Genomic DNA, 27,561 nt, shown 5'->3' with positions numbered 1-27,561 from the left:
GATTCAAGTTTTGGCCGGAATGTCCCTTTAAGTAGATGAAAACATATAAAAGCATATTTTTGCAATAGTCATATTTAAAAAGATTATACTGTGTATTTATTGTAAATATATAAATGTATTTATGAATACATAGAACATATTCTGCTATGTGAAGAACATTGGAATATGAAATATTCATATTTTCATGTCGGGTTAGCACACTTGAGAATATGCGATCAGGTTTGCGTGCAAGTAGGTCCCCCCCACACACACTTTTTTTGCTCCATTGACTTCTATTGAGGAATACGCTAACGCGGTCACGATATTCTAACCTTGGTGTCAGGTTGCCAGGAATCAGACTGAGACGAGAAGTGCAAAAATAATCACACCTTTATTTATAACAAAAAATAATAAAAAGTCCACAAGTCAAATAACAAGCCAGGAGTCAAAACCAGAGCTGGTAGTCAGACGAGCCAAGTCAGGAGCCAAAGCGAATAGTCAGACGAGCCGGAATCAGGAACAAGGAAAACAGCAGAGTCAGGATGATGCACACCAGTCTGGTCATAAAAGGAAGTGCAGGAAATGAGCAGCATCCGCCACAATGCTCCATAGTCAGCAAGAGAGGTGAGTAAAATGGCTGCCAGCAGCACATGGCAAACAAAACAGGGAAAAAAACCCTGACAGTACCCTCTCCTCAACAACCCATCCCCCACGGAAGGACAAAAGGCTTATTGGGGAAACGGGCATGGAAGGCACGGAGGAGGGCGGGAGCATGAACATCAGAGGAGGGAACCTAAGAACGCTCCTCCGGACCGTAGCCCCTCCAGTGAACCAAATACTGTACACGGCCCCTGGACATACGAGAGTCAATAATGCTGCTGACCTCATACTCCTCATGGTTGTCAACAAAGATAGGACAGGGATGAGGCAACACAGTAGTAAACCGATTACAAACCAATGGTTTCAAGAGGGAGATATGAAAAACATTGGAGATGCGCATTGCAGGAGGAAGGTCACAGGATTGACCGACCCGTCGGAGTATTCGAAAAGGACCAACATAACGGGGAGCCAGTTTATTGGAAGGCAAACGAAGGTTCAAGTTGCGGGAGGACAGCCAAACTCTCTCACCAACCTGGTAGGAAGGCGCGAGCAGACACCTACGATCAGCCTGGAACTTTTGGCACTGCATAGAACGATGAAGGCAATCCTGAATCTACACCCACGAGGAACGGAGTTGCCGGAGATGCTCCTCCAAAGCCGGAATACCCTGAATTTGTGGCCTCCTTTCGTAGGGTATTTGAAATCACAGGTTTATTAGTCTACCACAAGGGATTAGCCCAGGCAAGAGCTGTGTCAGAGAGTAACGAGAAGAGAAATCCCACCTTAGCTCTGTCAGAGGGAAACGCCTGAGGTAACATCTCAAAGTAAATGACCACCTGGTTCAAAAACCCTCTGCACTGAATAGGATCGCCTCCATATCACTGAGGTAGAGGTGCAGAACCGGACATGCTCCTGGTAGGACTAGGTGCAGCAGTGGAAACAGGAGCAGCCATAACTTGTGGGACACTTTGGTCCAAATGTGCAGTGTGAGTCAGCAGGGTTTGCAGGGCTAGTGTAAATTGATCCAAGCGGTGATCCTGTTTATCCATCCTGGAAATGATGGCAGGTAAAGGTGAATAATTAGCAGCATCAGGATTCATGGCCTTTGCGTAATGTCAGGGTGCCAGGAATCAGGCTGAGACGAGAATAACAAAAAATAAATAAAAAGTCCACAAGTCAAATAACAAGCCAGGAGTCAAAACCAGAGCTGGTAGTCAGACGAGCCGAGTCAGGAGCCAAAGCAAATAGTCAGACAAGCCGGAATCAGGAACAAGGAAAACAGCAGAGTCAGGAACAAGCCAGGGATCAGGAACCAGGAAGGACGTCAGGCAGCCAGGTAATACACAGGAACTCTCACAAACGGGTCTGAGACAACGCCTTTAAAATGTTAAGTGATGACATCACAATTCTGAGACTGCATCCTGTCTCTCACAGATGATGCACACCAGTCTGGCCATAAAAGGAAGTGCAGGAAATGAGCAGCATCCCCCACAATGCACCATAGTCAGCAAGAGAGGTGAGTAAAATGGCTGCCTGCAGCACATGGCAAACAAAACAGGGAAAAAACCCTGACACTTGACTTTTTATGTGTATTGGTTTAGCACGCCAGTGAAAACTTTTTGCTTTCAACTTGTAATAACAGTGCTACCCAACGTGCGCAATAAGCTTACTTCTAGCGGAGTTAGAGCATGAGCAGAAGTGATAAATACTGCTCTACTCATAATCTGGCCCTAAATGGGGCAAAAATCTACAAATTGATAAATGACAAACAACGCAGCAGTACAAAATATAAAGGCACTAGAAATGTTTATGATACTGCTATGATCTATGTGCATTACATTTACTTCCTATGAATAATTTTGTGCATTATTTAATTTGAGAAGCGAGAACCAACGCTAAAAACAAATGTACAGAACAAACATGGATATAGAAACCGTGAGTTTAAATTCAGCAATTATAATTTTTTCCTGAATCGATGTAACCTTTTTATAAATCCCAATTTAATTTCATTTAGAACAATGCATCACAAAATAAAAAAACAAGTTAACTGCCTTCATTTTTCACCACAGTTCTCTGTGAAAAGCTGTAGCATTGATCTTCAGGTAAATACTAAAATTAATTTATGCAACTTGATACTAAAAAAATATTTTTAAGGAATCAAACACATTATTGATGTGTATCTTTCTTACCTATAAATCCTAATTGAGAAAATTCAAGAATCATCCAATCTTCAGAAGCCAGCTGAAGCGCAAAATTCTTTATTGTATTAAAATAATTTTGCTTGGCAACAATATCATCTTCAAGCTTTGGGGAGAGACAACAGATTATTTAGTATTATTGTAAAATAAATACTTGATATTCTGGAAACAAATAATCTCCTTAAACTATATTTTGAGGTGGGTTATTAAAATAACTAATTTAATACAAAAGTATTTCCTTTCACAGTAAAATATTACCAGCAACCATTATGTTTATACAGACTATATAATACAGCTCTATCGCAAAAAAAAAAACCCACCCATAAAACATTATTATTAAATAAAAAAAGAATACAACACTGTGTACTGTACACTGAATAAAGTAGATGAAAGTCCTTGGAAAGTTCCTCCTCATAACTTTAAAGAGAAAATAAAGAAAGTTTCATAGTGTATAACTGTATATAAATTGTAGAAATATCCCACTTGGTATATATAGTACATCAATTACAGCTACGTTAACGCTAAGATTAGGACTCAGAACAAAACATAATTTATGCTTACCAGATAAATTCCTTTCCTTTCGGATAGCGAGAGTCCACGGCTTTATTCCTAACTGTTGGGAATTACAACACCTGGCCACCAGGAGGAGGCAAAGACACCCCAGTCAAAGGCTTAAATATCCCTCCCACTTCCTCATTACCCAGTCATTCTGCCGAGGGAACAAGGAAAAGTAGGAGAAACATTAGGGTATAAATGGTGCCAGAAGAATAAGATAAATAATAGGGGACCGCCCATAGACAATAAAAAATGGGCGGGGACGTGGACTCTCCCTATCCGGAAGGAAAGGAATTTATCTGGTAAGCATAAATTATGTTTTCCTTCCTAAGATAGGGAGAATCCACGGCTTTATTTCTTACTGTTGGGAAAACTATACCCAAGCTCCAAAGGACACTGAATGAATAATGGGAGGGAACAAAAAGGAAGAGGCGGACCCTATTCTGAGGGCACCACAGCCTGCAAAACTTTTTTCCTGAAAGCTGCTTTAGCCGAAGTAAAAGCATAAAAATTGTAAAAAGTATGTAAGGAGGACCAGGTATCCTCCTTACAAATCTGATCCATAGAGGCCTCGTTCTTAAAGGCCCAAGAGGAAGCCATTGCTCTAGTGGAATGAGCCGTTATCCTCTCAGGAGGATAATCTCCCGCTGTCTCGTAAGCTAAGCGGATGACACTCCTTAACCAAAACGATAGGGAAGTCAAAGTAGCCTTCTGCCCCTTACGCTTCCCCGAATAGACAACAAACCAAGAGGAAGATTGTCTAAACTCTTTAGCAGCCTTAAAATAGAACTTCAAGGTGCGAACCACATCCAAATTGTGAAGTAAGCGTTCCTTCGATGAGGAAAGATTAGGACACAAGGAAGGAACCACAATCTCCTGATTGATGTTGCGATCTGACACAACCTTAGGAAGAAAACCTAATTTAGTACGTAAAGCTGCCTTATCTGCATGAAAAATTAGATAAGGGGGCTCACATTGCAAAGCAGAGATCTCAGAAACTCTGAGTGCAGAGGCAATAGCCAATAAAAAGAGAACCTTTCACGATAACAATTTAATGTCAACAGAATGCACAGGCTCAAACGGAACCTGTTGCAAAACCTGAAGAACAAGATTTAGGCTCCAAGGAGGAGCCCCAGATATAAACACAGGTCTGATCCTAATCAGAGCCTTAACAAAGAACTGCACGTCTGGAAGCTCAGCCAGTCTCTTGTGCAATAAAACCGACAGGGCCGAAATCTGTCCTCTCAGGGAACTAGCAGAAAGGCCCTTCTTCAGCCCATCCTGGAGAAAAGATAAGATCCTGGCAACCTTAACTCTGTGCCAGGAAAAACCACGCTTTTCACACCAGAATAAGTAGGTCCTCCACACCTTGTGGTAGATACGCTGAGTAACTGGTTTACGAGCTTGAATAAGAGTATCAATGACACTCTCAGAGAAACCTCCCCTGGCTAAGACTAATCGTTCAATCTCCACGCAGTCAGCCTCAGAGAATCTAGATTTTGATGAACAAATGGACCTTGTATCAGCAGGTCTCTGTGACAAGGTAACTTCCACGGAGGAGATGAGGACATCCCCACTAGATCCGTGAACCACGTCCTTCGCGGCCACGATGGAGCAATCAGGATTACTGATACCCGCTCCTGCTTGATGCGAGCCACCACTCGACGAAGAAGCAGTAATGGAGGAAAAAGATATATGAGTTTGAACCTCCAGGGCACTGCTAGTGCATCTATTAGACCCGCTTGGGGATTAATAAAAATGTTAAAGGGTTAAAAGGGATATGATGTATGGCAATGTATTTGACTGGGGAGGGCTTAAATATGTGTATGTATACATATGTATTTTACAGGAAAAGAAAATTTATGCTTACCTCATAAATTTATTTCTTTTTTGACACGATGAGTCCACGTATCATCTTAATTACTATTGGGAATACCACTCCTGCCGTGCAGGAGGCGGCAAAGAGCACCCCAGCAAAGCTGTTAAATATCACCTCCCTTCCCTCCCAAACCAGTAATTCGACCGAAGTAAGGGAGAGAAAGGAAGTAACAAGGTGCAGAGGTGTCTGAAGTTTATAATAACCAAGAACCTGTCTTTAAAAACAGTGCGGGCCATGGACTTGTGTCAAAAAATAAATAAATTTGTCAGGTAAGTATAAATTTTCTTTTCTTTTTAATGACACAATGAGTCCACGGATCATCTTAATTACTATTGGGAATCAATACCCAAGCTAGAGTACACAGATGATACGGGAGGGACAAGACAGGGAACCTAAACGGAAGGCACCACTGCTTGAAGAACCTTTCTCCCAAAAGCGGCCCCAGCCAAGGCAAAAGTGTCAAATTTGTAGATTTTGAAAAAGTGTGAAGAGAGGACCAGGTGTTTTTTGCAAATCTGTTCCACAGAAGCTTCATTCTTGAATGCCCATGAGGAAAACAACAACCCTCGTGGAGTGAGCCGTAACTCTGTCTGGAGGCTGCTGTTCAGCTGTCTCATATGCAAAACATATGATGCTCTTTAGCCAAAAGAAAGGGAAGTAGACGTAGCTTTCTGTCCCTTACGTTTTCCCGAGAAAACCACAAACAAAGCAGAAGGCTGCCGAAAATCCTTAGATGCCTGCAGAAAAAATATTAAGGCACGGACCACGTCCAAATTTTAGACACAAGGAAGGAACAACAATCTCCTAATAAATGTCTCAATCAGAACAACTTTAGGAAGAAATCCTAATATAGTACGTAAAACTACCTTATCTGAATTAAATATAAGGTAATGGGATCGTACTGCAATGCCAAGAGCTCTAATACTCTGCGAGCAGAAGAAATATCAACAAGAAATAAAAAACTTTCCAAGATAACAACTTAATATCTAAGGAATGCCTAGGCTCCAATGGAGCCCCTTAAAGAACTTTGAAAACCAAATTAAGACTCCATGGAGGAGTAACTGGCTTGGACACAAACCTGATCCTGATCAAGGTCTGACAAAAGGATTGCACATCTGGAACATCTGCCAGACGCTTTGTAACAAAATAGATAAGGCAGAAATGTAACCCTTTAGGGAACTAGTTGATAATGCTTTCTCCAAGTCCTCTTGGAGAAAGGACAAAACTCTATGAATCCTAACTCTACTCCAGGAGTAGCCCTTGAATTTACACCATTAAAGATATTTACGCCCTATCTTATGGTAAATCCTTCTAGTTACAGGTTTACGAGCCTGAATCATGGTCTCTATGACCGATTCTGAAAAGCCCCGCTTAGATAAAATTAAGAGTTCAATCTCCAAGCAGTCAGCATCAGAGAAACTAGAATTGGATGAAAGAAAGGCCCTTGATTAGAAGGTCCTTCTCAACGGAAGTCTCCAAGGTGGAAGAGATGACATGTCCACCAGGTCTGCATGCCAATCCTGCGAGGCCACGTCAGTGTGAGGAGGATCACCGATGCCCTCTCCTGTTTGATTCGAGCAATAACTCAAGGTAGAAGAGCAAACGGAGGAAATAGGTATACAAGACTGAAATTCCAAGGTACTGTCAGAGCGTCTATCCGTACAGCCTGAGGGTTCCTTGACCTCGACCCGTACCACGGAAGCTTGGCATTCTTCCAAGAAGCCATGAGATAAAATTCCGACTGACCCCATTTGAGAATCAGGCTGGAAAACACTTCCGGATGGAGTCCCAACTCCCCCGGGTGAAAGGTCTGCCTGCATAGCAAGTCTGCCTCCCAGATGTCCACTCATGGAATATGGATCGCCAACCGACAGCAATTGTGGGTCTCCGCCCACTGAGTGATCTTGACTACCTCTGTCATGGCCAAGGAACTACGAGTTCCTCCCTGACGGATGATGTGAGCCACAGGGAGTTATATTCTCTTACTGGAACCTGATGAACCGGGCCAAAGCTAACTGAGGCCAGGCCAGGAGAGCACTGAAGATTGCTCTCAATTCCAGAATGTTTATGGGTAGAACAGACTCCAACTGAGTCCATGTTCCCTGAGCCTTTAGAGAGACCCCAACTGCTCCCTGTCCCAGAAGGCTGGCATCTGTTGTCACAGTCACCCAGGAAGATCTGCAAAAGCAGGTTCCCTGAGAGGGATGATCCTGAGACAACCAGCAAAGTAGAGATCCCTTGTCTCCTGCTCCAGCTGTAATCACGGAGACAGATCCGCATAATCTCCATTCCACTGCCTGTGCATGATTAACTGCAAAAGTCTGAGGTGGAAACGGGCGAACGGGATGATATCCATTGCCGCTACCATCAACCCACTTACCTCCATGCACTGAGCCACAGATGGCTGAGGAGAGGACTGAAGTGCTAGGCAAGAATCGAAAACCTTTGATATCCTGATTTCTGTCGGAAAAAATTTCATTAATGAGGAGTCTATTAGGCTTCTCAAGAAAACTACCCTTGTAGTTGGAATCCATCTGAGACCGCAGGAAAGATAACAATATTTCCGCGAGTGATCTTGCTTGTTGAAAGTAAGGCGTCTGAACTAGAATATCGTCCAGATAAGTTGCCATTGCAATGCCTTGCAATCGGAGAACCGCCAGTAGGAATCCCAGAACCTTTGAGAAAATTCTGGTAGCTGTGGCAAGACCGAATGGAAGAGCCACGAGCTGGAAGTGTTTGTTTAGAAATGCAAACCTTAGAAACTTGTGAATGTCCCTGTGGATGGGAACATGCAGGTATGCGTCCTTTAAATCCACCGTGGTCATAAATTGACACTCTTGGACCAGAGAAAGAATGGAACGAATAGTTTCCATCTTGAAGGACAACACTCTGAGAAACTTGTTTAGATTTTTGAGATCCCTCCTTCATGGGAACCACGAACAGATTGGAAAAAAAACAGAATTTATGTTTACCTGATAAATTTCTTTCTCCTACGGTGTATCCGGTCCACGGCTTCATCCTTACTTGTGGGATATTCTCTTCCCCTACAGGAAGTGGCAAAGAGAGCACACAGCAGAGCTGTCCATATAGCTCCCCTCAGGCTCCGCCCCCCCAGTCATTCGACCGACGGTTAGGAGAAAAAGGAGAACCATAAGGTGCAGTGGTGACTGTAGTTTACAAAAAATAAATTTAAACCTGACCAAAATGCCAGGGCGGCCCGTGGACCGGATACACCGTAGGAGAAAGAAATTTATCAGGTAAACATAAATTCTGTTTTCTCCTACATTGGTGTATCCGGTCCACGGCTTCATCCTTACTTGTGGGAACCAATACCAAAGCTTTAGGACACGGATGAAGGGAGGGAACAAGTCAGGTAACCTAAACGGAAGGCACCACTGCTTGCAAAACCTTTCTCCCAAAAATAGCCTCCGAAGAAGCAAAAGTAATGAATTTGTAAAATTTGGCAAACGTATGCAGTGAAGACCAAGTCGCTGCCTTACAAATCTGTTCAACAGAAGCCTCATTCTTGGAAGCCCATGTGGAAGCCACAGCTCTAGTAGAGTGAGCTGTAATTCGTTCAGGAGGCTGCCTTCCAGCAGTCTCATAAGTCAACCGGATGATGCTTTTCAGCCAGAAAGACAGAGAGGTTGCAGTCGCCTTTTGACTTCTCCTCTTGCCAGAATAGACGACAAACAAGGACGATGTTTGTCTGAAGACTTTAGTTGCTTTTAGATAAAACTTTAAAGCACAAACCCCATCAAGATGGTGTAACAGACGTTCCTTGTTAGAAACTGGATTAGGACACAGAGAAGGAACAACTATTTCCTGGTTGATATTCTTATTGGAAACCACTTTTGGAAGAAAACCAGGTTTGGTACGTAAAACGACCTTATCTGTATGAAACACCAGATAGGGTGAATTACACTGCAAAGCAGACAATTCAGAAACTCTTCTAGCAGAAGAAATAGCTACAAAAAAACAAAACTTTCCAAGATAATAACTTAATATCTATGGAATGTAGAGGTTCAAACGGAACCCCTTGAAGAACTGAAAGAACTAAATTTAGACTCCATGGAGGAGCCACAGGTCTGTAGACAGGCTTGATTCTGACTAAAGCCTGTACAAACCCTGAATATCTGGCATGGCTGCCAGACGCTTGTGTAACCAAACAGACAGAGCAGATATCTGTCCCTTAAAAGAACTAGCTGACAGACCTTTCTCCAATCCTTCTTGGAGAAAAGATAGTATCCTTGGAATCCTAATCTTACTCCATGAGTAACCCTTGGATTCACACCAGCAAAGATATTTCCGCCATATCTTATGGTAAATTTTCCTGGTGACAGGCTTTCTAGCCTGGATCAGAGTATCTATAACTGATTCCGAAACCCCACGTTTAGCTAGAATCAAGCGTTCAATCTCCAAGCAGTCAGTTGCAGAGAAACTAGGTTTGGATGTTCGAATCGACCTTGAATTAGAAGGTCCTGCCTCAAAGGCAGCTTCCATGGTGGAACCGATGACATATTCACCAGGTCTGCATACCAAGTCCTGCGTGGCCACGCAGGAGCTATTAGAATTACCGAAGCCTTCTCCTGCTTGATCCTGGCTACTAGCCGGGGGAGAAGGGGAAACGGTGGAAAGACATAAGCTAGATTGAACGACCAAGGCGCTACTAAGGTATCTACCAATGTCGCCTTGGGATCCCTGGACCTGGACCCGTAACGTGTAACTTTGAAGTTCTGACGTGACGCCATCAGATCCAGATCTGTAATGCCCCATAGCTGGGTCAGCTGAGCAAAAAAACCTCCGGGTGGAGTTCCCACTCCCCCGGATGGAAAGTCTGAAGACTCAGATAATCCGCTTCCCAGTTGTCCACTCCTGGGATGTGAATTGCTGATAGATGGCAGGAGTGATCCTCTGTCCATTTGATGATCTTGGATACCTCCCTCATCGCCAGGGAACTCTTTGTTCCCCCCTGATGATTGATGTACGCAACAGTTGTCAAGTTGTCCGACTGAAAACTGATGAATTTGGCCTCCGCTAGTTGAGGCCATGCCTGGAGCGCATTGAATATCGCTCTCAATTCCAAAATGTTTATCGGGAGAAGAAATTCTTCCCGAGACCATAGACCCTGAACCTTCAGGGACTTCCAGACCACGCCCCAGCCTAAGAGGCTAGCGTCGGTCATGACAATGATCCACTTCGGTCTTCGGAAACTCATTCCCTGAGACAGGTGATCCTGAGACAACCACCAGAGGAGTGAGTCTCTGGTTTGCTGGTCTATTTGAATCTGGGGAGAAAAATCTGCATAATCCCCATTTCATTGTTTGAGCATGCACAGTTGCAATGGTCTTAAATGAATTCGAGCAAAAGGAACCACGTCCATTGCCGCAACCATTAGTCCTGTTACCTCCATGCACTGAGCTATGGAGGGTTGAGGAATGGATTGAAGAACTCGACAAGTGTTCAAAAGTTTTAGTTTCCTGACCTCTGTCAGAAAGATTTTCATTTCTACCGAGTCTATTATTATTCCCAGGAAGGGAACCCTTGTGAACGGGGACAGAGAACTTTTTTTCTATGTTCACCTTCCACCCGTGAGACCTTAGAAAGGCTAGAACAATGTCCGTATGAGCCCTTGCTTTGTGAAAAGACGATGCCTGTATTAAATGTCATCTAGTTAAGGTGCTACTGCAATGCCCCTTGGCCTTAGCACCGCTAGAAGGGACCCTAGCACCTTTGTGAAAATTCTCGGAGCAGTGGCCAATCCGAAGGGAAGAGCCACGAACTGGTAATCCGAATGGTTTCCATTTAGAATGATGGAACTCTGAGTAATTGGTCTAGGATCTTTAAATCCAGAATTGGCCTGAAAGTTCCTTCCTTTTTGGGAACTACAAACAGGTTTGAGTAAAATCCCAGTCCTTGTTCTGCTGTTGGAACTGGGTTTATCACTCCCATTTTTAAAAGGTACTCTACGCAATGTAAGAATGCCTGTCTCTCTATCTGGTCTAAAGATAAGCGAGACAAGTGGAACCTTCCCCTTGGAGGAAGGTCCTTGAATTCTAGAAGATAACCCTGAGAGACAATTTCTAGTGCCCAGGGGTCCGGAACATCTCTTGCCCAGGCCTGAGCAAAGAGAGAAAGTCTGCCCCCTACTAGATCCGGTCCCGGATCGGGGGCTACCCCTTCATGCTGTCTTGGTAGCAGCAGCAGGTCTTTGGCCTGTTTACCCTTGTTCCAGCCTTGCAATGGTTTCCATGCTGGTTTGGGCTGGGGTGCGTTACCCTCTTGCCTAGTGGCTGTAGAGGTAGAAGCCGGTCCGTTCCTGAAATTGTGAAAGGAACGAAAATTAGACTTATTTTTAGCTTTGAAAGGTCTATCCTGTGGAAGGGCATGGCCTTTCCCCCAGTGATATCTGAAATAATTTCTTTCAACTCTGGCCCGAATAGGGTCTTACCTTGAAAGGAATATTAAATAATTTTGTTTTGGACGACGCATCCGCCGACCACGATTTTAGTCAAAGCGATCTACGTGCCACTATTGCGAAACCAGAATTTTTCGCCGCTAATTTAGCTAACTGAAAAGCGGCATCTGTAATGAAAGAATTAGCCAACTTCAGGGCGTGAATTCTATCCATGACTTCATCCTAAGAAGTCTCCTTCTGCAGCGAGTTTTCTAATTCCTCAAACCAAAAAGCAGCTGCAGTGGTTACAGGAATAATGCAAGAAATTGGTTGAAGAAGAAAACCTTGTTGTACAAAAATTTTCTTAAATAAACCTTCTAATTTTTTATCCATAGGATCTTTGAAAGCGCCACTGTCTTCTATTGGTATAGTTGTGTGCTTAGCTAGCTTTGAAACTGCCCCCTCTACCTTAGGGACCGTCTGCCACGCGTCCCTTCTGGGGTCAACAATGGGGAACATTTTCTTAAATATAGGAGGGGGAACAAAAGGTACACCTGGTTTCTCCCACTCCTTATTCACTATATCCGCCACCCTCTTAGGTATCGGAAACGCATCAGTGTGTACTGGGACCTCTAAGAATTTATCCATTTTACACAATTTTCTGGGACCACCAAAGGGTCACAATCATCAAGAGTAGCCAGGACCTCCTTAAGTAGAGCGCGGAGGTGTTCTAGCTTAAATTTAAATGCTATGGTATCAGGCTCTGCCTGCTGAGAAACTTTTCCTGTGTCAGAAATTTCTCCCTCAGACAAGCCCTCCCTCACCGCCAAGTCAGATTGATGTGAGGGCACTACATATAAATTATCCTCTGCGTCTACTTGCTCATTTTCTGTATTTAAAACTGAGCAATCACGCTTCCTAGGAAAGCTGGCAGTTTGGATAAAAATGCTGCGATAGAATTATCCATTACTGCTGCTAACTGTTGCATAGTAATCGCAATTGGTGCGCTAGATGTACTGGGCATCGCCTGCGCGGGCATAGCTGGTGTTGACACAGAAGGAGAGGAAAGCAAGCTATTTTCACTACCTTGAGCTAAAGAATCATCTTGGGCTATATTTTTAAGTGTGATTGTACTGTCCTTAAGCTGTTTGGACGCTATGGCACACTTCACACATAAATTTAATGGGGGAACCACCTTGGCCTTTGGACATACAGAACATAGGCTATCTGACGACTCAGACATGTTTAACCCCTTAATGACCACAGCACTTTTCCATTTTCTGTCCGTTTGGGACCAAGGCTATTTTTACATTTTTGCGGTGTTTGTGTTTAGCTGTAATTTTCATCTTACTCATTTACTGTACCCACACATATTATATACCGTTTTTCTCGCCATTAAATGGACTTTCTAAAGATACCATTATTTTCATCATATCTTATAATTTACTATAAAAAAAATTATAAAATATGAGGAAAAAATTGAAAAAAACACACTTTTTCTAACTTTGACCCCCAAAATCTGTTACACATCTACAACCACCAAAAAACACCCATGCTAAATAGTTTCTAAATTTTGTCCTGAGTTTAGAAATACCCAATGTTTACATCTTCTTTGCTTTTTTTGTAAGTTATAGGGCCATAAATACAAGTTGCACTTTGCTATTTCCAAACCATTATTTTTCAAAATTAGCGCTAGTTACATTAGAACACTAATATCTTTCAGGAATCTCTGAATATCCATTGACATGTATATAATTTTTTTTAGTAGACATCCCAAAGTATTGATCTAGGCCCATTTTGGTATATTTCATGCCACCATTTCACCGCCAAATGCGATTAAATACAAAAAATCGTTCACTTTTTTACAAATTGTTTCACAAACTTTTGGTTTCTCACTGAAATTATTTACAAACAGCTTGTGCAATTATGGCTTAAATGGTTGTAAATTCTTCTCTGGGATCCCCTTTGTTCAGAAATAGCAGACATATATGGCTTTGGCGTTGCTTTTTAGTAATTAGAAGGCTGCTAAATGCCACTGCGCACTACACGTATATTATGCCCAGCAGTGAAGGGGTTAATTATGGAGCATGTAGCGAGCTTCTAGGGTTAATTTTAGATTTAGTGTAGTGTAGTAGACAACCCCAAGTATTGATCTAGGCCCATTTTGGTATATTTCATGCCACCATTTCACCGCCAAACGCGATCAAATTAAAAAAAACATTAAATTTTTCACAATTTTAGGTTTCTCACTGAAATCATTTACAAACAGCTTGTGCAATTATGGCACAAATGGTTGTAAATGCTTCTCTGGGATCCCCTTTGTTCAGAAATAGCAGACATATATGGCTTTGGCGTTGCTTTTTGGTAATTAGAAGGCCGCCAAATGCCGCTGCATTTCACACGTGTATTATGGCTAGCAGTGAAGGGGTTAATTATGTAGCTTGTAGGGAGCTTGCAGGGTTAATTTTAGCTTTAGTGTAGAGCTCAGCCTCCCACCTGAAACATGAGACCCCCTGATCTCTCCCAAACAGCTCTCTTCCCTCCCCCACCCCCCAATTGTCCCCGCCATCTTAAGTACTGGCAGAAACTCTGCCAGTACTAAAATAAAAGCTATATTTGGGGGTTTTTTTTTTATTTTTTTTAGCATATTTACATATGCTGCTGTGTAGGATCCCCCCTTAGCCCCCAGCCTTACTGATCCCCCACCAAAGAGCTCTCTAACCCTCCCCCTCTGCCTTAATGGGCGCCATCTTGGGTACTGGCAGCTGTCTGCCAGTACCCAGTTTAGTGAATAATGTGCCTTTTTTTTTAAATAAAAACCCTTTTCTGCAGTGTAGCTTCCCCCCCCCCAAGATCAACCCCCCACCCCTTCCACATCTTTTAGCTGTTATTTACAGCTTTCAAAAAGTTAATTCAAGTACTTGATTTTTCTGTAGTGTAGCGGTTCCCTCCCGCTCCCGCCCCGTGCACGCACCCGCCCGCCACCCCCCGTGCACGCGCGCGCTCCCGTGCGCGCTCCCGCCCCTCCCGCCCCCCTCCACTCCACTGGGCACATCGATGGCCGCCCACCCGCCTCCCAGACTTGCTCCCACCCACCAACGATACCGGCCACCGATGTCCGGTGCAGAGAGGGCCACAGAGTGGCTCTCTCTGCATCGGATGGCCAAGGGGGGTTATTGCAGGATGCCTCCATATCGAGGCATCACTGCAATAACCGGAAAGCAGCTGGAAGCGAGCAGGATCGCTTCCAGCTGCTTTCCACACCGAGGACGTGCAGGGTACGTTCTCAGGCATTAACTGCCTTTTTTTTGAGGACGTACCCTGCACGTCCTCGGTCGTTAAGGGGTTAACAGACTTAAACAGAACTATAATGCAATAAAAATTATTTTTGACAAAAACGTTACTGTCTCTTTAAATAATTAAAAAGCACACTTTTTTTTTTTTTCTTGTTAGAAAAATGACTGATCATACCTGAAGCAGTTAAGCCTGCAAACTGTTCCCCCCAACTGATGTTCTCTGGTTAACAGTCCTGCGTGGGAACAGCAATGGATTTTAGTTACTGGTGCTAAAATCATATTCCTCTTAGCAGAAATCTTCATCACTTTCTGCTGTAGAGTAAATAGTACAAACCGACACTATTTTAAAATAACAAACTCTTGATAGAAGAAATAAAAAACTACAACTAACACCACATACTCTTTACCACCCCCGTGGAGATGCTACTTGTTGAGAGCGGCAAAGAGAATGACTGGGGGGGCGGAGCCTGAGGGGAGCTATATGGACAGCTCTGCTGTGTGCTCTCTTTGCCACTTCCTGTAGGGGAAGAGAATATCCCACAAGCAAGGATGAAGCCGTGGACCGGATACACCAATGTAGGAGAAAAACAGATCCCTTTCCTGCATCGGAACAGGAACAAACACTCCCAGGTCAGAGAGGTTCCGTATCAAGTGTAAAAATACCTCTCCTTTTGCCTAGCCTACAGAAAATCTTGAAAAGCCTACAGAAACCTGGCCCTGAAAGAAAAAGGGTCTGGAACTCTAGCTTGTATCCTTAGAACACAAAGCCCATGGATCTAGAACATCTCAAACCCAAGCCTTTGTTACTTAATATTATGCTTCTCGGATTGCTTACACCCTTCTCCAGATTGGCCGGGCCTCCAGGAAAACTTGGACTGCTCCTGCTTGGAGGAGGAAGAGGAAGAATTTTCTTTGAAATCTCTAAAGGAACAAAATTAACTCTGACGTCCTTTATGTTTATTTCTCTTATCCTGAGGGGAAAAAAATTCTCCCGTAAGGTCAAAAACTGTCTCTGTCAAAACAGGTCCCAAACAAGGACTCTCCCTTGTAAGGATTGCCAAAAGTTTGGACTTAGATGACACATCCGCAGCTCAATATTTTAACCATAAGGTTCTGCGGACAAATATGGCAAAACCTGAAATCTTAGCTCCCAGTATAATAACCTGAAGGGAAGCTCTATAATAAAAGAGATAGCCAACTGAAGGACCTTTATCCTATCCTGTAATAGATTCCGAAGGGAGAGTCTGTCTGACTAGATCAGACAACGCATCCAGAATGCTGCAGCATTAAAGATAGTAGCAATACAAACCTCAGGAGGACATTGTAACCCCTGAGCGACCCCTCTAACCTCTTATCCTGAAAGGAACAACTATTTTCAATGGGAATAGTGATTTTCTTGGCTATCATGGGAATTGCCCCTTTGGTACCGTCTGTCAATATTCCTTGATAGTGAGGAACATCTTATAACTATAGGGAATGGAGAAAAAAAGAGGATACTGTCTCTCATTCCTTAGTAATAATCACTTTAGCCCTATCTGGTACAAGAAAAACTTCCGCCATGGAGGGCACAGAGTTGTCCAGCGTAGCTAAAAACTCCTTAAGCAGAAAACGGAGGTACTCTAGCTTAAAGCTGAAGAATACAACTTCAGCATCAGAGGAAGAATTTACACTGAATGAATCTGAAATCTTACCCTCAGGATACCGAAATATCCTCCTCTTCAGCTTATGAGAGGGAAAGTTTGGGAAAGATATAGTCATGACAGAAACCCTACACACTGATTTTTAACATTTCCTCTAGCGCTCTCCCTGTAGCAAGGGAATTGTGAGGAAAGGCATGGCACTTAATAAAAAAAGTTATGGGGACACTTGAGGAGAAAAACTGCGTCATAATTTGAACATTGTTCAATTAATAATATCGGCGCAAAAAACCTAGACACTTTGAGTTCTCTCAAACCTGAGGGAAATAAAAGGGCTGGCGGACTATATAATAATTTAAATTATTATATTATTATCACAACCCACTAGGCAATTTTAATTTCTTAAAAAACTAACATTACTTTTTCTTTAATTTGCTAAAAAGAACCTGCTTTATTTCTGTGCAAACAAAAACGGAACAGTTACTGTTTCTTTAAATGTTAAAAGGAACTGCTTTATTTCTGTGCAAACAAAAACGGAACAGATTTGTTAACTGAACTGAAGACACGTTTTACTAACGAAACTGTCTTTAATACACATCACACAGCTATACTTCAACTATAGCTGTTAAGTCCCTTGTTTGATTACGGAACATAATTGAGTTATGGAAACCGGAACCGAAATATCGTAATTCCGGTTGAGGTTGATGATAATGTAAAAACCCCATAAGCCATTTCACTAACAAAAACGGCAAGGAAAGATTCCTCTCACTCTGTATTCTGTCCCTTACGTTCACAATTGAGAGAAGTATGTGCGCAGCACCTAATACTACCGCCACACAAGTCCCGCCCATCGTGGGCGTGTTCACACTAACTAAACATGTTATCCGACATTTAAAGTGAAAAACTCCATAATAAAACCCTACAGAGTATCACCACAAAGAGCCTAATCTCTTCAATCTCCAGTGCCTGCCAGAGCTGCCCTATATGATCCCTTTATGATACATAGGAATATTATTAGTTCCAGGAAAAAAAATAAGTGTCATCCTTTTTTCCTAGGAAATTAAAGTGCCCAACCTTATTCTGAGTCTTTTCACATCTAGTCCCAGAAAAAATAAAGTCAGCACTTACCTTATTAAACTGCCAGGCAGCAAGGCAGCTTCACTAGGTTTGAGAGGTCCTCTCCCTCACATAACCCTGTGGATAAAAGATAAGGTCTGAGTAATGCTATTCAGACTATCAGGATTAGGGCAGCATAAATGTATGGGAGGCGCAGTGAGAATTATGTCCCACAAGTTCCCATTGCTCTAAAGCCACCACTGCTCTACTGAAGAGACTGATAAGGACTACGGCTACACCCCAGAACAAAGCAGCACAATCCTGTACTACTTTTTTAAAAATAATAAACTCTTGATTGAAGATCTTTTTCTAACACCTAATTTACCACCTCCTTGCACTTAATGTAGGCAAAGAGAATGACTGGGTTGGGAGGTGATATTTAACAGCTTTGCTGTGGTGCTCTTTGCCACCTCCTGCAGGGCAGGAGTTGTATTCCCAATAGTAATTAAGATGATCCGTGGACTCATCGAGTCATTAAAAAGAAATATAATTTTTATTACATTTTATTAATATTTCATGTGTTTCATTGTGTTTTAATATAAATACTTTACATTACAATGTTTTTAACCTAGAAGAAAATTATCTGGTCCTTAGCAGGTCTTAAAATTAGGTAACTACAACTTAAGATAAACAACAACACATGACAAATTACACTGTGTCATGATTTATTTAACAAAAATAAAGCCAAAATGGAGAAGTGAAAAACTAAGTACACCTTATGATTCAATAGCTTATAGAACCACTTTTAGCAGCAATAATTTGAAAGTAACCATTTTCTGTATGACTTTATCAGTCTCTCACATCGTTGTGGTGGAATTTTGGCCCATTTTTCTTACAATGCTGCTTCAGTTCATTGAGGTTTGCAGCCATTCGTTTATGCACAGGTCTCTTAAAGGGACATTAAACACCTGCTAAAAAATCATAAATCTAACTCCTTTTGATCAAACAAATGTAAGTAAGCATTGATTTCTATGAAATCTTGCCAGCTTACCCCAAATTGTTAAAAAAAAGTGTATACAATTACAATGTTGTACCTGTGCCTGATGTTTCTATGCATGCTGCCATTTTGTAACTTACATGAGCACAGCAGTCATGTGACACGCAAAGCACATTGACTGTGATACACGCAAAGTGTGTGCTGCAGCGTTTGTAGAGGCATTTTTATTTGTAAATGAATAGTATTTTTAACATCATAATATAATGTTATTGTAAAAAACAAATTACATGTTATAATGTTCCCTAAACAAATCTGATGAAGTCAGTGCACGGCTCCAGGCACCATACTTGAAAATAGCAAGTTACTGGGAGAGAGGGAGAGGGGAGATAACAGTCCTAGGAACAATGGATAAAGCTTTGCATAGTAAAATACAAGCTCCGTGGTGTGGTTATATATAATGGTTCCTGACCCTGCAGTACATAACACAGCACCGGGATTTTTTTTCTCTTTCAGCCCTAATGTTAAAACCCTCCTGGGACTTGAAGCGCGACTCCTACTGACATAGACAGTAGTTTGAAGATTACCAGATGCTCACTGGCTGTGACAGGCTGCAGTTGTGGAGTTTGCACACACTCCCTGGCAGTGACGAGCAGGGCTGTCTATGTCAAGCCGACAGTAGGAGTCACGCTTCAAGTCCCAGGAGGGTTTTAACATTACAGCTGAAAGAGAAAGTAACTCCAGGTGCTGTGTTATGTACTGCAGGGTCAGGAACCATTATATATAACCATCACACCACATAGCTTGTATTTTAATATGCAAAGCTTTATCCACTGTTCCTAGGACTCTTCTCTCCCCTTTCTCCCAGTAACTTGCTATTTTCAAGTATGGTGCCTGGAGCCGTGCACTGACTTCATCAGATTTGTTTAGGGAACATTATAAAATCTAATTTGGTTTTTACAATAACATTATATTATGATGTTAAAAATACTATTCATTTACAAATAGAAAATGTCTTTACAAACGCTGCAGCACACATATCACACTGAGCGAGATTCCTCTAAGCAGCATGTGCTGCCTGTTGGTGTACCTGTCCTGTGTGCAACGCACGTAACAATATGGCAGCCTACATAAGAATATTAAGCACAGGTACAGCACTGTAATTGAAAACAGTTTTTTTAAAACAATTGTGGTCAGCTTCCAAGATGGCATAGACATCTGTGATTACTTGAGTTTCATTAATCAGAAAGAGTTAGATTTAAGGAATTTAGCTTTCAGGTGTTAAGTGTCCCTTTAAGATCCTACAAAATTATCAAAGAATGGACACAGCATCAGTCTATGTAGAGGTGCACGTTCCAAGGTCCTGCCATAGACCTCAAATAATCATCAAAATCCAAAAAAGGAACAGCACCATCCAGGAAATAGTATAAAATCTTCTTTATTGGGACATAACCAAACACAGCACACACACGCACACACATATATATTTAAATATGATAAAAAAACAACATTTTCCTCTATATGAACATTGGAATGTAAAGTATACATAGCTGCCTTTTGGCTTTAGCTCAGTTCGTCTAACATGGTTTACTTCCAAGTTGTAATACGTTTGCTAACTTTTATCGCAGTTAGTGCACGAGCAAAAGTAAAAGTTAAATTGCCATTTGTAATCTGGCCCAAAGCGGGGCAAAACAAGTACTGTACTGCTGCCACCTAAACAAAAAGTTGTAGACTCTAACCATCATGAAAGATATGAATTTATCAGGTAAGCATACATTTTGTTTTCTTTCATCACATGGTGAGAGAGTCTACAAGTCATCACGTGTAGGAATCTATTCACAAGCAATGAAGTGCATGAGATCACCATGAAATGGGGGGAGGAGGAAGCAACAACAAATAGTTAAGTCCTGCCAAAAACAGCCTTTGAAGAGGCATACAAAAAAGTGATAAAACTATAAAAAAAAAAGTGTGCAAAAAAGACCAAGTATTTGCCTTTCAAATTTGATCAATAGAAGCCTCATTATGAAAAGCCCAAGAAGCTCTAGTAGAATGTGCAATAATGCACTCTGGAGGAGTCTTCACCCGCAACAAAATATGCCTCATGAATTAAGGCTTTAACCCTGGTAGCTAAAGTATCAGCCCGATTCAGCTGTAGCTTTCTGACCCTTGCTAGGTCAAGAAAAATGAACAAAAAGAGAAGAAATACTGAAATATTTTGTGGCTTCCACACAATATTTAACAGCTCTTACAACATCCAGATTGTGAAGGAGACACTACCAAAAGTTCTTAGGGCTTGACAAAAAGAAGGAACCACATTTTCCTGACTGATTGGATCTGTAGATACCAGTCTTATCCTGATTTAAAATCAGAAGAGGAGGTTTTCATGACAATGCTAAAAGCTCAAAAACCCTTTAGCCAAAGAAATATCTAGAAGAAAAAGAACCTTCCAGGCTAAATTCTGAAAGTCTAAACCATGCATAGGCTCAAAAAAAGGAGTTTGAAGAAACCTCAAAACCAAATTAAGATTCCATGTCATCAAATTCAGAGTTTTGAGATCTTGATAAAAGAAAGGACCTTGAGAGAGAAGATCCCTTCTTTGAGGAAGCCTCCAAGGTGGGCAAGAGGACATTTGAACCAGATCCGCAAACCAAATCCTGCAAGGTCATGCTGGAGTGATCAGAATTACTGAGTATTCTGGCTATCACTCTGGATAGTAAAACAAATGGAGGAAAAATATAAATAAGGTTGAAAGACCAGGGAACCACTAGGGCATCTATTAGACTAACCCAAGGGTTGGCACAATACTGAGGCAGTTTGTGATTTAAGTGAGAAGCCATGAGATCTATTTCTGTCAGACCCCAACATCTCACAATCTGGTGGAAAACTTCCTGATTCAGAGAACATTCTTCTAGGTGGCAACTGAGAAAGTCTACCTCCCACTTGTTCACACCCGGAATGTGGATGGCAGAAATCATGCAATGATGATGTTCTGCCCAGCTGATGATGTGGAACACTTCCCTCATCGCTAAGGAACTGCGAGTTCCTCCCTGATGATTGACATAGGCCACTGCTGTGACACTGTCTGGCTGGAATCACAGAAAAGATTCCTGTCTGAGATCAGACCAACTCTAGAGCTTTGAAGATTGCATATATTTATGGGTAACCTCAACTTCTGAGGAGACCAAACTCCCTGCACTCTCCAAGACCCCCAACTGCACCTCAACCTAACAGGCTGGCATCTGTGGAAGTTACTACACTGGCTAAAGAAAGGAGGTCCACTGAACCAAGGGATGGTGAATCGGACACCAAGTTAGACATGGTCTTGTCCAGTGATCTAACAGGATCTTCTGACATAAATCCTTGTGGTCCTCATTATATTGATTCAGCATCTGCAATTGGAGAGGCAAAAGATTAAATCTGGGAAATGGAACTGCATCTGAGGAGCCACCATGAGACCCACAACTTCCGCACACCAATCAACAGAAGGGAAAGGATTCAACTGCAGAAGGATACAGGCCTGTAGCAGCTTCAGTCTGTACTGATATGTCAGGGACAAATGCATTGTCACTGAATTGATTATGAACCCCAGAAAAGACACACAGCTCTGAAGATTTAAGGAGCTCTTTGGAAGATTTATTTTCCAACCATGACTCTGAAGCAACTCAAGTACCATCTGTGTGTGAGAAATAGCTAGATGAAAAGATGGATCCTGATCCAGATGGTCATCCAAGTAAAGAACTAGATCATCTTCCTAAGCTTCAACTACAGAAAACAGAGCTCTCATCACTTTTGTAAACACTATGGCCTCTAGTTATCAAGCCGTCAACCTCAAATACGCTGGAATTCCGCAGCGTATTTGTGGCGAGGCTGATTCGCCTTAGTTATCAAGCCCTAGACACCGGCAAAAGTAGAATATAGTGACGTAAGCTTCAATCCGCCGGACTCAGTCCGACACAGATCGATTCTTACGTCACTCCAGATTTTCCACAAGTTCGGCACAATCTGACTACTTTTGCTAGTTATCAAAAAACTAGCAGGTAAGCTCGGCACTTTTCCGGCCCAGCGTACCTGGTTTTCAAACTGCCGCCCTGGAGGCGGCGGATACCATAGGAATCAATGGGAGTCTGACCATAGCGAAAGTTCATGTTCGCTGCTGCCAGACATCCCTATGATTCCTATGGGAGCTGTCTACACCTAACACCCTAACATGTACCCCGAGTCTAAACACCCCTAATCTGTCCCCCCTACACCGCTGCAACTAAATAAATGTATTACCCCCTAAACCGCAGCTCCCGGAGCCCACCTCCACTATAATAAATATGTTAACCCCTAAACCTCCGCTCCTGGACCCCGCCGCCACGCCACATACGTTGGCTGACTGAAGACGACTAAAGGTAGGATGATCTTCAGGGGGGTAGTCTTAGGTTTATTTAAGGGGGGTTTGGGTTAGAGTAGGGGTATGTGGGTGGTGGGTTTTAATGTTGGGGGGTTGTATTTTTATTTTACAGGCAAAAGAGCTGTTTTCTTTGGGGCATGCCCCGCAAAAGGCCCTTTTAAGGGCTGGTAAGGTAATAGAGCTGGTAACTTTTAATGTAGAATAGGGTAGGGAATTTTTTTATTTTGGGGGGCTTTGTTATTTTATTAGGGGGCTTAGATTAGGTGTAAGTAGCTTAAAATTGTTGTAATATTTTTTAAATGTTTGTAACTTATTTTTTTTATTTTTTGTAACTTAGCTTTTTTTATTTTTTGTACTTTAGTTAGTTTATTTAATTGAATTTAATTGTAGTTATTTGTAGCTAACTTACGGCTAGATTTAGAGTTCTGTGGCCAAAGGGGTGCGTTAGCTACGCGTGCTTTTTTCCCCCCACACCTTTTAAATACCGCTGGTATTTAGAGTTCACAGAATGGCTGCGTTAGGCTCCAAAAAAGGGAGCGTAGAGCATATTTACCGCCACTGCAACTCTAAATTCCAGCGGTGCTTACGGACGCGGCCAGCTTCAAAAACGTGCTTGTGCACGATTCCCCCATAGAAAACAATGGGGCCGTTTGAGCTGAAAAAAAACCTAACACCTGCAAAAAAGCAGCGTTCAGCTCCTAACGCAGCCCCATTGTTGTCTATGGGGAAACACTTCCTACGTCTGCACCTAACACTCTAACATGTACCCCGAGTCTAAACACCCCTAACCTTACACTTATTAACCCCTAATCTGCCGCCCCCGCTATCGCTGACACCTGCATATTTTTTTTAACCCCTAATCTGCCGCTCCGTACACCGCCGCTACCTACATTATACCTATGTACCCCTAATCTGCTGCCCCTAACACCGCCGACCCCTATATTATATTTATTAACCCCTAATCTGCCGTCCCCAACGTCGCCTCCACCTACCTACAATAATTAACCCCTAATCTGCCGCCCCCAACGTCGCCGCCACCTACCTACACTTATTAACCCCTAATCTGCCGACCGAACCGCACCGCCACTATAATAAATGTATTAACCCCTAATCTTCCCTCCCTAACATCGCCGACACCTAACTTCAAACATTAACCCCTAATCTGCCGACCGGAGCTCTCGCTATTCTAATAAATATTTTAACCCCTAAAGCTAAGTCTAACCCTAACACTAACACCCCCCTAAGTTAAATATAATTTTTATCTAACTAAATAAATTAACTCTTATTAAATAAATTAATCCTATTTAAAACTAAATACTTACCTGTAAAATAAATCCTAATATAGCTACAATATAAATTATAATTATATTGTAGCTATTTTAGGATTAATATTTATTTTACAGGCAACTTTGTAATTATTTTAACCAGGTACAATAGCTATTAAATAGTTAATAACTATTTAATAGTTACCTAGTTAAAATAATTACAAAATTACCTGTAAAATAAATCCTAACCTAAGTTACAATTAAACCTAACACTACACTATCAATAAATTAATTAAATAAAATACCTACAAATAACTACAATTAAATAAACTAACTAAAGTACAAAAAATAAAAAAGAACTAAGTTACAAATAATGAAAAAATATTTACAAGCATTAGAAAAATATTACAACAATTTTAAACTAATTACACCTACTCTAAGCCCCCTAATAAAATAACAAAGCCCCCCAAAATAAAAAAATTCCCTACCCTATTCTAAATCAAAAAAGTTCAAAGCTCTTTTACCTTACCAGCCCTGAAAAGGGCCATTTGCGGGGCATGCCCCAAAGAATTCAGCTCTTTTGCCTGTAAAAAAAAACATACAATACCCCCCCCAACATTACAACCCACCACCCACATACCCCTAATCTAACCCAAACCCCCCTTAAATAAACCTAACAGTAAGCCCATGAAGATCTTCCTACCTTATCTTCACCATGCCAGGTTCACCGATCGCTCCAGGCTCCGAAATCTTCATCCAAGCCCAAGCGGGGGCTGGCGATCCATAATCCGGCTGAAATCTTCTATCAAGCGGCGGCTGAAGAGGTCCAGAAAAGGCTCCAAAGTCTTCATCCTATCCGGGAAGAAGAGGAGATCCGGACCGGCAACCATCTTGATCCAAGCGGCATCTTCTATCTTCATCCGATGAGGAACGGCTCCATCTTGAAGACCTCCAGCGCGGATCAATATTCTTCTTCCGACGTCTAACTGAAGAATGAAGGTTCCTTTAAGGGACGTCATCCAAGATGATCGGAACAGCCAATAGAATGCGAGCTCAATCTGATTCAGAATTTTCCTACCTTAATTCCGATTGGCTGATAGAATCCTATCAGCCAATCGGAATTTGAGGGACGCCATCTTGGATGACGTCCCTTAAAGGAACCTTCATTCTTCAGTTGGACGTCGGAAGAAGAAGATTGATCCGCGCTGGAGGTCTTCAAGATGGAGCCGTTCCTCATCGGATGAAGATAGAAGATTCCGCTTGGATCAAGATGGTTGCCGGTCTGGATCTCCTCTTCTTCCCGGATAGGATGAAGACTTTGGAGCCTCTTCTGGACCTCTTCAGCCGCCGCTTGATAGAAGATTTCAGCCAGATTATGGATCGCCAGCCCCCGATTGGGATTGGATGAAGATTTCGGAGCCTGGAGCGATCGGTGAACCTGGCATGGTGAAGATAAGGTAGGAAGATCTTCATGGGCTTAGTGTTAGGTTTATTTAAGGGGGGTTTGGGTTAGATTAGGGGTATGTGGGTAGTGGGTTGTAATGTTGGGGGGGGTATTGTATGTTTTTTTTTACAGGCAAAAGAGCTGAATTCTTTGGGGCATGCCCCGTAAATGGCCCTTTTCAGGGCTGGTAAGGTAAAAGAGCTTAGAACTTTTTAAATTTAGAATAGGGTAGGGCATTTTTTTATTTTGAGGGTCTTTGTTATTTTATTAGGGGGCTTAGAGTAGGTGTAATTAGTTTAAAATTGTTGTAATATTTTTCTAATGTTTGTAAATATTTTTTTATTTTTTGTAACTTAGTTCTTTTTTATTTTTTGTACTTTAGTTAGTTTATTTAATTGTAGTTATTTGTAGGTATTGTATTTAATTAATTTATTGATAGTGTAGTGTTAGGTTTAATTGTAACTTAGGTTAGGATTTATTTTACAGGTAATTTTGTAATTATTTTAACTAGGTAACTATTAAATAGTTATTAACTATTTAATAGCTATTGTACCTGGTTAAAATAATTACAAAGTTGCCTGTAAAATAAATATTAATCCTAAAATAGCTACAATATTATTATAATTTATATTGTAGCTATATTAGGATTTATTTTACAGGTAAGTATTTAGTTTTAAATAGGATTAATTTATTTAATAAGAGTTAATTTATTTCGTTAGATAAAAATTATATTTAACTTAGGGGGGTGTTAGTGTTTGGGTTAGACTTAGCTTTAGGGGTTAAAAAATGTATTAGAATAGCGGTGAGCTCCGGTCGGCAGATTAGGGGTTAATGTTTGAAGTTAGGTGTCAGCGATGTTAGGGAGGGCAGATTAGGGGTTAATACTATTTATTATAGGGTTATTGAGGCGGGAGTGAGGCGGATTAGGGGTTAATACATTTATTATAGTAGCGGTGCGGTCCGCTCGGCAGATTAGGGGTTAATAAGTGTAGGTAGGTGGCGGCGACGTTGGGGGGGCAGATTAGGGGTACATAGGGATAACGTAGCTGGCGGCGGTGTACGGAGCGGCAGATTAGGGGTTAAAAAATTTAATAGAGTGGCGGCGATGAGGGGGGGGGGCCTCGGTTTAGGGGTACATAGGTAGTTTATGGGTGTTAGTGTACTTTAGAGCACAGTAGTTAAGAGCTTTATAAACCGGCGTTAGCCCAGAAAGCTCTTAACTCCTGTTTTTTTTCTGCGGCTGGAGTTTTGTCGTTAGATTTCTAACGCTCACTTCAGCCAAGACTCTAAATACCGGCGTTAGAAAGATCCCATTGAAAAGATAGGATACGCAAATGGCGTATGGGGATCTGTGGTATGGAAAAGTCGCGGCTGTAAAGTGAGCGTTAGACCCTTTCCTGACTGACTCCAAATACCAGAGGGCGGTAAAAACCAGCGTTAGGAGCCTCTAACGCTGGTTTTGACGGCTACCGCCCAACTCTCAATCTAGCCGTTATTTAATTAATTTAATGATAGTGTAGTGTTAGGTTTAATTATAAGGTTAGGTTAGGTTAGGATTTATTTTACAGGTCATTTTGTATTTTTCGTTTAGCTAGGTAGTTATTAAATAGTTAATAACTATTTAATAACTATTCTAACTAGCTAAAATAAATACAAAGTTACCTGTAAAATAAATATAAATCCTAAAATAGCTACAATGTAATTATTGGCGGCGGTGTAGGGGGGGGCAGGATAGGGGTTAATAAATTTATTATAGGTGGCGACGGTGTAGGGGGGGCAGATTAGGGGTTAATAAGTTTAATATAGGTTGCGGCGGGGTCCGGGAGCGGCGGTTTAGGGGTTAAACTATTTATTTAGTTGCAGCG

General features: G+C 41.8%; 1 protein-coding gene across 1 annotated transcript in view; it reads right to left on the bottom strand.

The window, feature by feature from the left end:
• The window catches only part of MGAT4A (alpha-1,3-mannosyl-glycoprotein 4-beta-N-acetylglucosaminyltransferase A), a 429,885-nt gene that overhangs the window by 86,529 nt on the left and 315,795 nt on the right, over positions 1-27,561 (bottom strand). The window contains exon 9 of the mRNA XM_053707698.1: positions 2,769-2,883. Within this exon, the coding sequence (XP_053563673.1) occupies positions 2,769-2,883 (115 nt within the window). The remainder of the gene's footprint in view (positions 1-2,768; positions 2,884-27,561) is intronic.

Source organism: Bombina bombina, chromosome 3 (genome assembly GCF_027579735.1).
Source record: "Bombina bombina isolate aBomBom1 chromosome 3, aBomBom1.pri, whole genome shotgun sequence".
NCBI classification, from domain to species: domain Eukaryota; kingdom Metazoa; phylum Chordata; class Amphibia; order Anura; family Bombinatoridae; genus Bombina; species Bombina bombina.
Note: the sequence above shows the minus strand (reverse complement) of the source record. Positions and strands in the feature narration are given on the sequence as shown.